Source organism: Clavelina lepadiformis, chromosome 3 (assembly GCF_947623445.1).
Source record: "Clavelina lepadiformis chromosome 3, kaClaLepa1.1, whole genome shotgun sequence".
NCBI classification, from domain to species: domain Eukaryota; kingdom Metazoa; phylum Chordata; class Ascidiacea; order Aplousobranchia; family Clavelinidae; genus Clavelina; species Clavelina lepadiformis.
Window position 1 is genome coordinate 19755327 of NC_135242.1, and position 16089 is coordinate 19771415.

The 16089-nt window shown below is 40.0% G+C and overlaps 1 protein-coding gene across 4 annotated transcripts in view; it reads right to left on the reverse strand.

The window, feature by feature from the left end:
• Positions 1-16089, reverse strand: part of LOC143449903 (uncharacterized) — a 21743-nt gene continuing 5654 nt past the window's right edge. Inside the window, exons 4-42 of one of the 4 annotated variants that reach the window (XM_076950239.1) lie at positions 15884-15928; positions 15377-15421; positions 15232-15294; positions 15047-15127; positions 14752-14829; positions 14219-14281; positions 13926-14003; positions 11972-12052; positions 11408-11482; positions 11062-11088; positions 10845-10898; positions 10553-10615; positions 10220-10267; positions 9901-10008; positions 9567-9780; positions 9097-9369; positions 8777-8964; positions 8520-8610; positions 8331-8388; positions 8014-8222; positions 7746-7856; positions 7481-7674; positions 7067-7217; positions 6809-6922; positions 6427-6657; positions 6164-6346; positions 5852-6004; positions 5464-5636; positions 5164-5371; positions 4874-5058; positions 4522-4672; positions 4308-4441; positions 3963-4107; positions 3575-3802; positions 2995-3207; positions 2652-2801; positions 2278-2420; positions 1850-2022; positions 1-1751 (exon numbers count right to left, since the gene is read on the reverse strand). In XM_076950239.1, coding sequence (XP_076806354.1) covers positions 1544-1751; positions 1850-2022; positions 2278-2420; positions 2652-2801; positions 2995-3207; positions 3575-3802; positions 3963-4107; positions 4308-4441; positions 4522-4672; positions 4874-5058; positions 5164-5371; positions 5464-5636; positions 5852-6004; positions 6164-6346; positions 6427-6657; positions 6809-6922; positions 7067-7217; positions 7481-7674; positions 7746-7856; positions 8014-8222; positions 8331-8388; positions 8520-8610; positions 8777-8964; positions 9097-9369; positions 9567-9780; positions 9901-10008; positions 10220-10267; positions 10553-10615; positions 10845-10898; positions 11062-11088; positions 11408-11482; positions 11972-12052; positions 13926-14003; positions 14219-14281; positions 14752-14829; positions 15047-15127; positions 15232-15294; positions 15377-15421; positions 15884-15928 — 5190 coding nt within the window. In that variant the 3' untranslated portion in view covers positions 1-1543. Of the gene's footprint in view, positions 1752-1849; positions 2023-2277; positions 2421-2651; positions 2802-2994; positions 3208-3574; positions 3803-3962; positions 4108-4307; positions 4442-4521; positions 4673-4873; positions 5059-5163; positions 5372-5463; positions 5637-5851; positions 6005-6163; positions 6347-6426; positions 6658-6808; positions 6923-7066; positions 7218-7480; positions 7675-7745; positions 7857-8013; positions 8223-8330; positions 8389-8519; positions 8611-8776; positions 8965-9096; positions 9370-9566; positions 9781-9900; positions 10009-10219; positions 10268-10552; positions 10616-10844; positions 10899-11061; positions 11089-11407; positions 11483-11971; positions 12053-12586; positions 12665-13925; positions 14004-14218; positions 14282-14751; positions 14830-15046; positions 15128-15231; positions 15295-15376; positions 15422-15883; positions 15929-16089 lie in introns of all 4 variants that reach the window. The other 3 variants (XM_076950242.1, XM_076950240.1, XM_076950241.1) reach the window with 3 other exon arrangements.

A 16089-nucleotide genomic window follows, 5' to 3' on the forward strand; every position in this document is an offset into this window, starting at 1 on the left:
TGGTTTCGGTAGATATTTTATTTCAACGATGCTGCATCACGATCTGCTGTTCAATTATGATGTAGACACCAAGGATAGCGGTTAAGCGATAAGAACACACTTTTTAATGCGATAATAATCGAAAATTTGCACTTTTTTAACTAAAATTCGATCCGACTGAAAGCACACAAACGTGCTTCCTGTTTTTTCCCCGAAAAATGTAACAGTTATCACACACAATAGTACCAACGACGCCGCGCAGTGGAAGAGTTGAAAGTCGTTATTATTACGTGACAATGAAAAATAGAAATGACGCTGAAGGCCGTGCTTAGTGTTGTTAGTTAGCAGGTTAGTAAAGGTGCTGTACAACATTTACATTGGTTGCTTGCTATGCACATCCCTGCAACGCTTAATACTGCGAATATGTAACGATGACTGTAATACAGTTATAATGCATGGGTTAGTTGTTTGTTCACTAATTTTGCAAATGTCAGCGTTTTTCCGTTAAAAAGTTGATTTGGAGAAAGTTTTCACAAAGCTGTACCAATTTTTAGAAGAAACACCAAACATTGCAAAACGTAAACCGAGCTGAAGGCCCAATAAAGTAAGGTTGCTATTTAGGCTTGACCTCCTTTGGGTTATTGCGTTAGTAACAACGTAGTGGTTGCGATGAAGCAGATATGAATATACTTTTACCGAGAATTCGCCACATGGCCAACGCTTTATTGGCACGCAATAGACCAAAATATACAGAAAATCTTTACAAAAAGCACCAGCATATACTTCAAGAGGAGTATGTGTGTTCATGACGATTCATGCATGTTTGATAAAATAAGGACAGATGACGAAGGAAATTAAAATATGTTTGGGCGTAGGTTTGTGTGACGGACACTGCGCGGCGACTGGTACGGGGAAACACTGGGATGACAAAAGGCAAGAAACGAATTTGAAAAACAGCCAAAGATGCGTTTTACAAATCCCGTGGAGCGAGCAACCTTTTCTCGAGAAGTGTACAAAAACTATTTAAGCGTGAAAACACAATTTCGAAAGGAACCAGTTTGGTCCGAGCAATAATGTTCAAACTTCATTCATTCTGACAAACACAAACGTAAATATGCTGAACGTATAATCGATTTACAATAACACAGGTTTGCCGTTTTACAAGTGACCCCACGAAAAACCCATTCCCCAAAAACGAGCCGCTGACCTCAAAAAAGGAACAAACGCGTCCCGGATATTCGTTTTATCTACATATGCTGATCTGCAATACAAAAGGCTTGATGTACAACGGTAACAAAACAGGACGACAAAGCGCGTAGAACAAAACAGAAGACAAAGACACAAACACGAATTATGAAAAAGCGGGAAATAACTTGTAACGCGAGTGAAGTTGCCGTAGTCAGAGCATAAAGATAAATAGCTGAAAACGGCAACTCAATGTTATATCTCTGTCTTTGTACTAAACATGGATTAAAATAAAAATTGGTTAAAAGGCATCCCTGGTGGTTTGGGAAGCGCCACGCACGCCCTGGAGTGCTAAAAAAGGAATAACTTGAGGCCAAGTTCATTGTTGGCTACTGAAGGACGGTCCAGCGAAACGCGCGGACGACGAGACCCGCCGTGAAGATTCGTTTGCCGATCTGCGGTTTAAGGAGTCGCCTCGATTTGCACTACCGCTAGACGGCACGCTCGCGTCACTTCGCAGGCAGACTTGACAGCGGCTGATTCTTTGACGTAATGAACCAGACTTCAAGGTTTCGGAGATGGGATTCCTATTGGATGAAATGAAAAGCAACAGAACATTTATATCAAGCGTTTTTTTTACTAAGCTAAACAGAATCACTCACGAAAACATCAATTTCCAACTCACTTGAACTGATTGTCAGGCATGATCGTAGCTAGCCAGAAGCTGTAACCGTTGGCATATTGGTTGCATGTTCCACGTCCGTGGCATTCGACAAACGGACCCGCTCTAAAATCTTCCAAACAGGAACCAGGAGACTGAAGTGACTGACCGCTGCCTTCCGCACCGGCGCTAGTGTGCTGATACAAGATAAAATGACAATTAAACAGCAGCAATGCTTGTGTTGAAACCTTTTATGAAAGAAGCAAAAAGACATTTGAGCAGCAAAATGGTGGGAAGAACTAGTAGAAAAAGCGAAAGAAAGATAAAAACGCATTGGTACAGCTATTAAGAAACTACAGTCTTTCTTAGCAGCAGACCGATGACTAACAAAACAAAACAAGACCAACAACTGGTTCTAACGTTCACGAATATTTCTGAAACTGCTTGCTCACCATCACAAAGCTGTAACCAATCCAGAGACCTTCCCAACCGTCAGGGCAATCTGGAACGTCGTCTGACTGGCTGTGGACAGCGATAGTCACCGAAGGAGCTTCGCAAACTGAACAGCGACTGATGTAGGGTTCTATGTTGGCTCCTGTTTAACCGACAGCGTTAGCCTGATGTATCAACCCCACTATGCAATGATTACGTATTTAATTTTTTTAAATAAAATTTTTTTGTTTAAAACATTGTCTTTACAACCAATAACAAAAGTCTTACGTAACTTATACAACTGCTAAAACATTACGATTAGACTTCATCGAACAAATTAACATGGTCCTATATAAGTTAAGGCATATCAGTATTCAGAGACAAATCACCCGACCTGACACCTCCTCCATGGACATGGGGAAGGGCTCGGGCGTGGAGAGCCAATAAGAGTAATCGTTTCTAGAAGCGACACGGCAGTTGTTGTTCACGTTACAGAATAAGAAGGGCATGGTGCTGAAACGACGGAGACACGAACCAGCGGTTCCTGGAATATTTAGTTTGTAGTGTAAGTCAGCAGTCATAACACGTAGCATAAAACGCACTTATGTTGGCGAAAACACTAATTGCTAAATGCTAATACATTTCCTAAGTAGTCTGTGCTCTAGCATGATATAAGTTTCATAGAATTGTGAAACACGAGAATATTTTTCAATGGAATTGGAGACAAAACTTCTCACCGAGATCTTGGCCATGTGCGCGTTCGTTTCCTTGAATGAAGAGCAGGGAGTAACCACCCCACATCCTCTGCATCCCACGCGGGCAATCCGGAATGTCGCTTGTCTGACTGTGTCGGGTCAAGAAGTAGCCGTGGAAGAGAGCCGAAGCACCAGCATTTCCTGGGAAACCATCACGGCCGTCGCGACCGTCTTCACCGGGCATTCCGGGAAGGCCTAAACATATAAAGCTTGAGGCAATACTGTTCATACAACGTAAGTTTTTGTTCACGCAGACCCTCCATTCAATAATGGCACATTTTGGTTTTGATGCGTTATTGCATTTGCTCTCCAATAACATCTGGTATATTTCACAATATTAATGAATAAAAAATTACAATATATGTTATATATAACAATATTTTGGAACTAAAAGTATTAAATAAAATTGTGTGTTTTGCTGGAACATCTGCGATTACGGGATGCTCATATTGCATAGTTATAGGGAGGTTTCTGTTTGAAAATTGAAACGTCCGATCTTCGTAAGATTATATGCAAACTACAATAAGCTTTGTCATTATGTACGAGGTTGCCAGCAACTCACCGACGGGACCTTGAGCACCGGGTTCACCACGGTCACCTGCCAATCCAGACAACCCGGGCATACCGTCTTGACCAGTCTGACCCTTCATTCCGGTTAACCCGATCGAGCCTCGGCCTCCTCTTGGTCCCTGAGTGCCTGTGCGTCCCGGGGGACCAATTGGACCTTGCTGTCCCTTGGGTCCTTCCCGTACGATAGGTAAGGCGTCTTCACCAGGCAAACCGTCCGCACCTTTGCAGGGGAAATAAAAAGAAATAAAAAATTAGGAACAATCACAGATTTATTTAAACTTTTATTATTAACTGTTGTTCCGCAAATTTTAAATTATATTTATCGGCAGTATGGTAAAACCGAAATTTCTGTTAAAATTTCTTTAAACAAAAATCCTCACCTTTAACGCCTTTTTGTCCAGACATCCCCTCAGTACCAGGCAGTCCATTCGGTCCAGGTTCACCACGACGTCCTGGAGGACCCTGATCACCACGTTCGCCAGGTTCGCCGAATTCACCAGGGAGACCGCGCAAGCCCGTGGGACCCTACAAGTAATTGAACAGTGGCAAGAAATAGATCCGTATTTTAACAATAATTTAGGCAGATTTGTTTGGCAACTAAACATATTACAATCTCACACAAACAAGAAAATGTAAGTGGCATTGCGCTTGCCATCCAAACTGTACAAGAAATGATTTGTCAACAAACATGAGTAATGTAACAGAGTTAAAATATGACAACTTACAGGAGGTCCAGTTGAACCCTTTGCACCATTAAATCCAGGGAAGCCTTCTCGACCGGGTTCACCGACCTCACCGGGTTCGCCATCGTCACCTGTCAGACCTGGAAGTCCCGGTGTTCCTGGTAGACCATCCTGGCCTGAAACATTGTCAAATGTGGATTTAAATTCATGCCCAAACAATGTAGAAGTTTTAAATGACGTCTAACGATATTCTTACCATTTAGGCCGCCTAGTCCAGGTGAACCAGTCGCTCCCCGTTCACCTTTGACAGATGCACCTCGTGGTCCGGGTTCACCCGTGCGTCCACGTCGTCCTTCCGGTCCTATTGGGCCGATTTCACCCTTATCACCTCGAACACCAGGTGCTCCCTATGACGACATAAGACTGCTTAATAGCGTGTAATATACAGAATTACAGATGCATCATAAGTGTAAAATGTAAAATAATAAATTTAAAAATGTTTTAATACTGAAACCAATAAAGCAAAAGTCGTATTTTTCCGAGATGACGTAGTAATGAAAACCATAGTGAAAAGAAAGTACGGAATATTCGTAAGAGAAATCATTTACTTCGCGTCCGTCAGGTCCTGGCTCTCCTCTATCACCCGGTTCACCGGTTCTGCCTGGACGTCCGGTTGGACCAGATACAGATTCTCCGGGTTCACCACGATCACCACGTGGACCAGGCAATCCGTCAGTACCCGGCAATCCAACCATTCCAATCATACCCTTTTCACCAGTTAAACCATCGAGACCTGATGAAATATGACGCATTTATTTCAAAATTATGGCGATAACATATACCTGTGTTCTATGGCAGTTTTAAAATATAACTATTTGACAGTTTAAAAAACATTTACCTCTAAGACCCGGGGTACCAGGTCTACCCGCTGGACCAGTATCACCATGTTGTCCTTTTGCACCAAGTCTTCCCTGTGGACCGGGGAAACCAACAGCACCAACAGATCCCTTATCTCCTTTCACACCAGGCTCTCCATTAACACCTGGCTCCCCAGCCGGCCCTTCTTCACCGGGTAATCCGGGACGTCCGTCCATTCCATTTTGACCCTGCAATAAAATCGAAATTAATCTTCTTGTGAGAATTAACGTAAATTGAGACAAGTTGTAAACACGACAACACCGTTATCAAGTTGACTTACAGGTATTCCTGGCGTTCCAGATAGCCCAGGTGTTTTGCTTGGAGCACCCTTTTCTCCCTTTGCCCCAACGATACCTGCAAACCCAGGAAGACCTGGGGGACCAGCATCTCCACGTTCACCCCTGTCACCAGCAGGACCCGGCATACCAATTTCTCCTTTTGAACCTTTTGAACCTGGGTTTGGATCAACAAAGGACAATTACAAACGATACTTGGTCAATTTTCTCAGGAAGTACACGATTAAAAATTATCGATCACGCAACTTAAAGTCAGAGTAAAGTGAGTAAAGTCAGTCACTTAAGGCAACTTAGACCAGCACCAAGCAGTTTAAATTTCACTGTTAAAATTGTATTATAAATGCAACCAGCTTATGGATAGATTTTAAATACCTTGTTCTCCATCTTCGCCAGACAGACCCTCAAGACCTTCTTGCCCAGCAAAACCCGGTGCACCTTTTTCTCCCGGAAAACCTGTAGATCCTTTCTCTCCGACGTCTCCCTGAGATCCTTTATCACCAGGAGGGCCGGTAGGACCCAGAGAACCTGCAGAGAATTATCGATTGTAATATGACTCTTGACTGTAATAACTTATGTAGTTCTTGAGGTATATTAGTAAATTTGTAAAGAAGAGAAATAAAAATCATGATGCATAGTTTAAGAACTGACAAAATTTCTATACTTGTATGACATGATCGTTTATACCTGGTTGTCCTTTTTGACCCTTCTCCAGGAGGTTTGCTGGTAATGAAGCAGATTCGCCCTTTGGACCAGGAGGTCCACGTAGACCCGAAACACCATCATCACCAGCCTCGCCAGGTATACCAGGCATTCCGTCTTGTCCAGGTATTCCATCTGCACCTTGCCCACCCTTAGGGCCCGGGAATCCTACCATGAATTAAATTGTTCGTAATGCAGAGCAATAACTCATAGGAAGATGACAGCAAATGCAAGTGATAGAAACAAACCAGTTGGTCCACGTCGCCCGCCTCGACCAGGTTGTCCCGATTCGCCCTTTGCACCATCCCTTCCTGGAGCACCTTCCAAACCATCCAGACCACGTTGACCAGGTGAACCTTGGATTCCAGGCAAACCAGGTTCTCCGACCTCACCGGTCTCACCCTGTTCGCCTTTCATTCCAACCGTATCCCGTCCGGGACGGCCGGGTTCACCAGTTTCACCTGCGGGGCCTTGTAATCCTAAAAGATTCGTGAAAATGAATTTATGGGATCGTTGGTTGTTGTGTATTTATAGTCCTTGTTTCAATAAAAGATGTATTAATTAATTAATTATCAACGTGTACAACTAATAAAAAGTATGATAAAACTTTAATTCAGCAAGTGTTGATACCTCTTCGACCCTGTGCTCCTTCTGGACCAGAAATACCTGGGGGTCCCATCATCGCTTCTCCTACTTCACCTTTTAGACCTTGGCTACCTGGTGCACCTCTTTCACCCGGTTCACCTTTGAAGTTTAAAAAAATTTAATTGATAACGTAAAATTTAACTCAACGGCCATTATAAATTAAAAAGAAATTGGTGGGAAATTAGCAACGTTTCTAATTGGACCAATAACTCCAAGTGTTTGCTATGGTAAAAGTCCGCTTACCTTCAGCTCCTTGTGGTCCCACTTCGCCCTGGGGCCCCGGTGAACCGACTGGGCCTGGTCGTCCTCTTTCACCAACTGGACCAGATTCACCTGATGGTCCTACTTCTCCTTCTCTACCTGGTCTGCCAGGAACACCTATTCCATCATCACCCTAAAAATTTAAACATCAACATAAATGATTAAACTTCGTCCGACCGCATAATATTACACCGCTAACGGGCGGTATAGGTACAATTGTACCCACATACATTTTATATTGAAATTCCCAAGTTAGTTATACTTTTTGTACAGTGGGCCGTATTTATTGGTCCGAACGTTTAAAAGTGACAATTTTAAATGATACCATATTCTAGTCACAGACAAGTTAGGTCAGTTGGAAGTATGTGGCAGATATTAAGCTGGTAAGACTCTTACGGGTGGACCACGTAGACCATCAAGACCGCGCATTCCATCCATACCATCTTGGCCAGGCACACCAGGTGCACCTTTTTCACCAGCAACACCAGAGTATCCTTTTCGTCCAGGCAAACCTCTTCTGCTTTCTCCTGGTACACCTGTTGCACCTTTCTGTCCTTTATCTCCAGCAAACCCAGCTTCACCAGATGGACCTGTTGAAGAAAGTCATGATTTGAAAGAATCACTTGCACAACATAGAACAAAGACGAGGTTCTCTCTCTACCTCTTTCACCGCGTTCTCCATCGTCACCGGGGAAGCCAGTTGGTCCTGGTACACCTTGCATTCCCTTCTCACCAGGAATCAGACGAGCAATGCCAGGTTCTCCCTTTCGACCTGTTGGTTGAAAATCAGAATATAGCTATATTTAGATCTTTCCAATTTAACCAGATGCAACCAGATAATAGTCATTTTATTACAAAATAGAAAGCTAGTTAAGATAGAAAAAGTTAAACATTCGCAACACATCCGTTGATGAGAAACAACCGCTTACCAGCTAATCCAGGTAAACCAATGTCACCCTGAGCACCGGATTCACCAGGAGCACCAGTTTCACCCTGGTCTCCAGGCAAGTCTATTCCATCACGTCCATTTTCACCAGGCAGACCAATGTCACCGGTATCACCAGATGGACCACGTTGTCCAGGTTGACCAAGTTCACCTTTGGTGCCTTTAGGTCCAGAAGCACCATCACGGCCATCGCTGGTGGTGCACAGTTAATTTGTGTTAATTAATAATTATTTAAAACATTTCATAATTACCTGTCAAATACTTTCAAACATTGCAGTTCAAGATGTGAAAAAAGCTCACCTGCCAGGTTGCCCGGCTTCACCTGGAGGTCCAGCGAGTCCAAGAGGTCCAGTCGATCCTTAACAGAAGTAACATGTCACTTTATTGTTTAAACTTTTACGTTGAGAACATTCATATTCTTTGGGCAGAGATAAAAACTGAAATTAAGTTGATTACTGTTTTTAAACAAGCGTTTAGTAAGCAACAAACCTTTTTGTCCTTTTATTTGCACAAGTGTCAGTTCCCCAGTTTCACCTTTTCTTCCAGGAGCACCAACCATACCCTCTGGACCTGGGCGACCCTATACACACAAGTTCTAATGAAGACTGTTGATTAGGATATACTTCTACTAAATCACGATGAATGTAACGATGCACATCCCAAGGGCTATGTACAACGTCAAAGTGCTACAGCAAGCATTCAAACAGCCTTAAAATTTTAGCCATTATTCAAAATTGGGTACTAACCGTTTTTCCTGGTGGACCACTGAATCCTTCAAAACCCTTCTGACCTTTCTGACCGGGCTCTCCTGCGTCACCCATGTCTCCAGGTATACCTGGAGAACCTTGAGGTCCAAGAGGTCCTGGCATTCCTTGTGGACCTCGTTCACAAACGCCACACTCTTCACCTTTCGGACCAACATCACCAACTTCACCTATAACAGAAAACTGAAGTATAAGCGTAAGGACTAATATAGTTGAATAACACGCAAGGCAATGCTACAACACATTTATATTTCTAATCTCAGTTTAAACATAAGGGAAAGATGTTGAAAATAAACCCCTACCTGTTCCACCAGGAGCGCCGGGCCGTCCTGGTTGTCCAGGTGGACCAGGCAGACCTCTGTCACCAGGTTGAACCATATCTTCCATAATTTCGTGAGTAATTACAGCATCAACACCACTTTCTCCGGTCGGTCCAGGACGTCCTGGTAGGCCAGCTCGTCCAGGTAAGCCAGGTCGACCATCTTGACCGGGTGGACCCTGAATGGTGAGACCAATTACACCTTTTTCTCCCTTTGGTCCTTCCTGACCTTGGGGTCCAGGCCTGCCAGGTAAACCTAAAAAACAAGGAACTCGTTTAAGTTTAGAAATATCAAAGAAAGTGAAAAATATTGCTGAAAAGACAAGCTAAGAATGGCTTATTCCACGTCAGCAGCCTACTTTCAACAACTGATAAGATACTCAAACTTTGGCAGAGAATACAATTAGTAACTTGTGATAATTTCCGCTACAGTGATCAGCACTGTTAATGTACCTGCAGATCCAGATGGTCCAGGTTCTCCTGGTGGTCCCTGGATGCCATAACCTGGTGGACCAACTGGCCCAGTCTCTCCAGGAACTCCAGGTTCACCTTGTGAACCTTTCAACCCATTCAAACCAGATATGCCTTCAAAACCCATGTCTCCTTTGGGTCCAGGAGGTCCCATAGGTCCATCAGCACCCACCTCACCCGCTTCTCCACCCGGTCCCTGTACCATAAAAGTGGTTCATGAAACTACTGAACAAGATTATTCCTGAGCAAAAGGCCCATAATTGAAAATGGTGAATGTAAACCTGTAGGAGGTAGATTGGCATGTTAAGATACTCACAGTTTGTCCTGGTCGTCCAGCAGGGCCACTTTCACCTATTTCGCCCTTGTTTCCCTTCACTCCATCACGTCCCCCAAATCCGGGGTAGCCTCTGTCTCCTTTATCACCCTAGGTTAAAAATTACTAATTCAAAGTACCAAAAAAGAAAGATCTTAGTTTTAAAATTCTCAAATTTGCAGACAGTGGAAACAGATTAGCACAGCTGGTACAAACAACACTTTGCACAGCGATTTATAATTAGTTTGGCAAAGTGTCAATATTAGCACTTATGACAAAGCAGGTGTACAAAAAGATTGCTGAGTTTAATAAAATAACTCACATCTATTCCGTTAACTCCAGGCGTTCCAGGCTTCCCGACTTTCGTACCCTAAAAAAAAACAATGCAAGTCGGATAATAGCATATTTTATAGCACCAACAAATACAAATGTAACAATAATTTTAATAATAATGAAGTAAATAAAAATGCTGCACAGACATACAGTGTAGAGACCAATTTAAGAAATGATTGTACCATTATAAAATAACACCATTGTGATCGCAAGGAAAAAAATACACCTAAGTAGTTAAGCAAACTTATCAACAATATCCAATTAAATTTAAATACGCTCAGACAATGATTCCTTTTGAAGTATACATCAGTCTATTACACACCTGTGGCCCTGTTGGTCCATATTCACCTTTCCCACCTTTTTGTCCTTTCATTCCAGGTAGACCCTGTGTAAACAATAACCAGGCTTAATAGTGAAGTCCATAAAACAGAACAAATAAAAGGGTTGGGTTTATGAAGCAGTAAAGGGATTAATAATAGTTTCATCTGGTTCATTACACGACTTGAAATATTTCTAAAATATATGACTTTTCAAGACATTTGGAACAGTTCACAGCCGGAATAATGAATATCTCATTTCTTTTAAATAGCAAGATGAATTGAGAGAGAACTTACGGATGATCCAGGAAATCCTGCTTCTCCCTTCTCACCTGGTTCACCTTTTTCTCCCTAAACATAAAAATAAATAGATATAAAGCCAAGTCAAACATTAATAAACATTTTCATGATTCTATATTATCCCATAACTGTATGAAATGGATAAAGAGCGTAACTATACAAAATTTTACACTACTACGATGCAAAGTAAGTTCTCATTAACACAAAAACTTACTGGTTGTCCATCCTTGCCAGGTGGTCCCTGCATTGAAATTAAAAGGTTTTAATTAAAATATTTAAAGTTTTAAGCAATAATTAATTATCAGAAATGAATTAGGTGGCTTAAGTACAGTAGGAAAAAATAAAAATTTACATTGATTAGATTTTCTTATCTAATATTTACCTTTGTTACAATTACAACTACAGTATAATAAAAGTAGGAAGTAGTAAACAGAACAAACCCCAAAAAGAACTCTATTCATTGAGGGTCACTTTAAAAACTCAATGAACTAAAAATATCCTGATTTTGTCTACAGTCCAGGTATATAACAAGACTGATCTCACTTGTGGTAAATACTCACGGCCGTAATATGACCCTTTCCTCCTTCTGCAGGTTGTGTTCCACCTCCAGGGGATCCTTGAATCCCCGGTATACCCTAATTTTTTACGTATGGTAACTCATTGTTTCATGGCAAAAGTATGAAATAAGCAGTAATCAGCTGAGCTCGAGTTGGTTGATTGCTAAAGTGCAAAGCAGCAGTTCCAATTCAACATTCCATGCAATCGAATAATTTTTGTGCATCAATTACAGTGCAATATTCCGCCTATTTGGTTGTGTTACAAAACTAACAAAAACTTTCCTGACATGAAATCAAAACACTATCTGTAAAACATTCATATCATGCCAATTAAAATGGTCGTTGCATAGCCAACTTTTTCTGTACCTAAATCTTTTGTATACTGTAATTGCGTTTTAGTTTCATCTGCCATTATCTTGTTTAAGCTGCCTATATTGTTCTTGACAACAAACTACCACTTTCTACATATATCTGCATCAAACATTTGAAGAAATAAAGCCCGTTGCCAAAATTCCCCCTTGAAGCTGCGTTTTGTTGTGGGTGAAGGCCTACCAAAGTGAAACTTACATCAAATTGAGGAACATCACCGAACGGAGGTTGATTTGCTTCTTCTATTCCACCTGGCTTTCCACTAAGACCAGCGTCTCCCTATTTTGTGCCGTTTCATATTGATAATGAGCAGCAAGTAGCGATGTGCAAAAACATGAAAAGCCAAATCAATCACAGAAAGCTAAATTACTGGTGCATCAAATACAAACATGAAAGCAGTGAATTTTATGCCATTGCATTGTGCAAAATGATTCTTAAATCACAGCAGTTGATAAATGAAAATAAATTCATTTTAAAAGCAAACTAGCTGGCATTTTGTGTGATGGACTGAAAAGATACCGTCAAAGTTTTGGATGTCTGGATAACAAGGTTTACACCTTGGCAAGGCAGCAGCAAAAATCAAGCTTTCGTGTAAGATCAATGCTAAGCTTAACAAGCAGAATGTCTTAGGTTGGCTCAGCAACAAAACCTGGTGTGACTTTTTCAAAACAAAAATGTTTTAATTTTTTATTTTTGGGATTTGCTTTGTCATCAACTCTAAATTTGTCATCCCAAGCTCAAAATGAGTGGAAAGTAAAAAAATCGGAGATGATGATGACATAGGATAATGCATAATCATAAACTCAAACCCACAATAAAAATTTCTTCGAGTCCAGTTTGTGCATCTAAATCTCCTCTCGATCCCGCATTTCCCTGGAGCCCTGGTTTCCCCTACCAGCCATGCAAGCAGGAGCAGAAGCAAAAAAAATAGCAGCAATTTGTTAATAACTAGTAATGAAAACAAGAATTAGTAATAAAAATGTTATGCCCACCAGCGCATGATATTAAATGATAAATGTAAATATTGCAAAATATCTTGATAAATGAAAAAGTCAATTAAAATGGAGTTACTACACCCAAAAGCAAGCTAAAGAAGACTTAATAAAGGTTTTCAGTAAAGATAAAATAAATAGTTTTGAATCAAAGTTTGATGTTGTGGAGTTTGAACAGAAAAAATAGTGCTACAGTAATTATCATTGCGTGACTTTCAGTATTTAAATTAGAAATTGCAGCAAGCAGAAATTTAAAAAACAGCATGCACTGATTCAGTCAAGTTTATCAACATGTACTGTCAGTGTTAACAAAATATTAAAGAAAGAAATATGCATAAAATTAAAGAACATTCATGCATCAAATTATTGACTTATTCAAGAGAAATTGGTAGATGAGATTGTAGGTGCACATGCAAAATCATAAAGAGATAACAGCTTGTAGTTCAAATAACTTTTAGCTCTACAGGCAACTGGGCTATAATAAGCTAAAAACATACAATCCATGCAAAGCATGAAAGCAAGCATCTGGGGCAGCTCAGTATTTACAAAAACTGAACCATGATCAACTCGATTGATCAGTGTATACTCGATCGTCACACACAACAAAATAATTTTGATGCCAACAAAAGACATTCTGCTTTGTGAATGTTGCACAACTAAACAAATTATGACATGCGATCCTATAAAGCCTACTTTTACATTAAGTTTAAAATATTGTATTGCACAGTAATTATATAATACGTGTAATAGTGCAAAGTATTTTACTCATGAAAAGCCTTTGCAACGGAAATTTGACATAAACATATACAGCATAACGTGCAGGTGAGTGAATGGTGTACTGTACGTTCACTGTGCAGTTTGTGTGGATGTGATTTTTAAAGCAAGCCAAGTGAAGGTGCCACTTAAAAGCTAATATACAATGTATATGTAATTAAACATTTATAATTTGCAGCTAAAACTGCTAAATGCTAAGTTTATCAATTCTGCTTGGTTGGTTTGGATATGATTCATTTTCATATTGTGATTCATGATTCATATTCATTACTAAAGAGATGTGTTTGTGTGAATTTAAAAGAGTACAGTAGGGTAAAATTTGTGTCTCGTGTGACTTACAACAGACTTTATTGGAGAACAACCATGGGATTTAAAATGGGACTTACCTTTTCACCTTTTTCACCTTGGACACCTTGACCCATGTTACCCTTGTCACCAGGATAACCGGCTGGGCCAGGTGGACCCTAGAAATTGTATAATGCATTAGGAATGTAAGATAAACATTTACATCTTTGAAGTAAATTCGAAAATACACCATGGATGAGGTATTATGTGATAACATTATCAATATTTAATCAATAAAACCGTTCTTACAACGGCTACAAACTACTGTACCATATAAAATGTTTTTAAACAGATGAAACGTTTGTAAAACAAATATCATGCATATGCAACTTACAGGGGGTCCAGTTCGCCCAGGAGGTCCAATCGGACCAGCAAAACCTAGCTCACCATCTTCTCCCTAAAAACATTTTTGTTATACAGTATATTTGAATCATATTAAAAAACACTTATAAGTTATAACATAAAGCTTTGCAAATGATAGACTAGTGTGGACTGTGGAGTAGAAACTAAAAATGTCATGTTGTATGTTACATCAGGCTAACACTAATTAACTGTCCACTGACATTTTGTAGAGAATAGACAGCAATAGTGTATTACATGAACATTGCACAGAATGCAAGCACATACCATATTATATTTAGCAAAGAAATATCAACTCAACACTGAATTTTGGCTTAGCGTTGATATAATATGTTAATTAATGGTACATAAAACAAGACTTTGAGAGTTGAAAGCTAATTTTTAATTGTTATGTGACAAATATTATTTGCTTATCAATCCTCATGGACAGAGTTAATAATAAATGATGTCTGAAAATCTGTATAATAGATTGGGACATAAGAATGGCATACAATAGAAAATATTTACCGCTGGGCCGGGACGTCCAGGACGGCCGGCGTCGCCTTTCTTTCCTGGGACAAGGTTGATTACTTCACCACGCTCACCCTACATGTTAAAGGTAGTCAACTTGACTAGTAATAAAAAATAGAGATAAATACTGCAAATGGACAATATGAAATATGATACAAAATGGGAAATGTGCCCCGGCAGAATATGTGAGAACGCAGAATGTGTAAATTAAAAGACTAAGAAGAATTGTTTTAACAGCAGGAGGATTATCATAGGTACAAGAACAAAACCAATGTCTAGGTCTAGGATATACCTTCATGCCTTTAGTTCCAGAGAATCCAGGAACACCATTTTCACCAGAAAAACCAGGAGGACCAAGTGGACCACGGTCACCCTGCATAGAGAGTTGAGATAAATTTACAGAAAGAATGCTTGTCTCATAATTGAATTAATCGTTATTCATTACATCAATAAATGCACTTTAGCATTTTATTGTACCTTTGTGCCATTGCAACCATCTAGGCCAGGGGGTCCAGGAGGGCCTCCACCACCAGGCAATCCCTATAAAAACATTTAAATAAGCAATACTTTTAAACCTTGATATTAAAGTTGTTAATGTAAAAGAGCAAATTGGATAACTTACAGGAATACCAGGTGTCCCAGGATATCCGTGTGGACCTTGTGTACCCTATCAAAACAAAAACGACAGTGAGTTTTACTGAGCAAAGTTAAACATCTTTTGTATAACACTTATATTTTTAAGTAGACAGATTTTCAGCTTGCTTCTTTCTGATAAATTAGTCAGTATGGTATAAAACTGTGATTATTAAGCAATCAATCATTTTGTTATTCTAAAATCTGCATCAATACATTATGTGCTTGATACTTACGCCACACCAGCTATATGCACTTGGTACACTGTGGTTTAATTTATGCATTGTGTGCATTATGTGATTTGCAAGATTGGGTATTGTTAGCTTAGGAAGTAGAAATTACAGTATTTGTAACAATTGCAGTATTTGTACAAATAATGCAAAAGTTTATGTAAGTAGGACCAAATAATACAATGAATATAAGCGCAAAATTGCGAGAATGCAATAGTTGATTAATCATCATTAGCTCTTAACGTATTTAAATTATTTAAACTTACTCGTTGACCTTTTTCACCTTGCATTCCATCCAAACCATTTTTACCCTAAATACAACGTGACATGTAAATACAGGCACAGTTGCATAACTGAAAAGGCACATGATTAAAATAATTCGATGCTTAACAAAAATGTGGTCTATTTCACTTATTCACACCGATATCAAGGCCTGAGTGGAAAGGAATTATGATATCATAATTTCTAGATA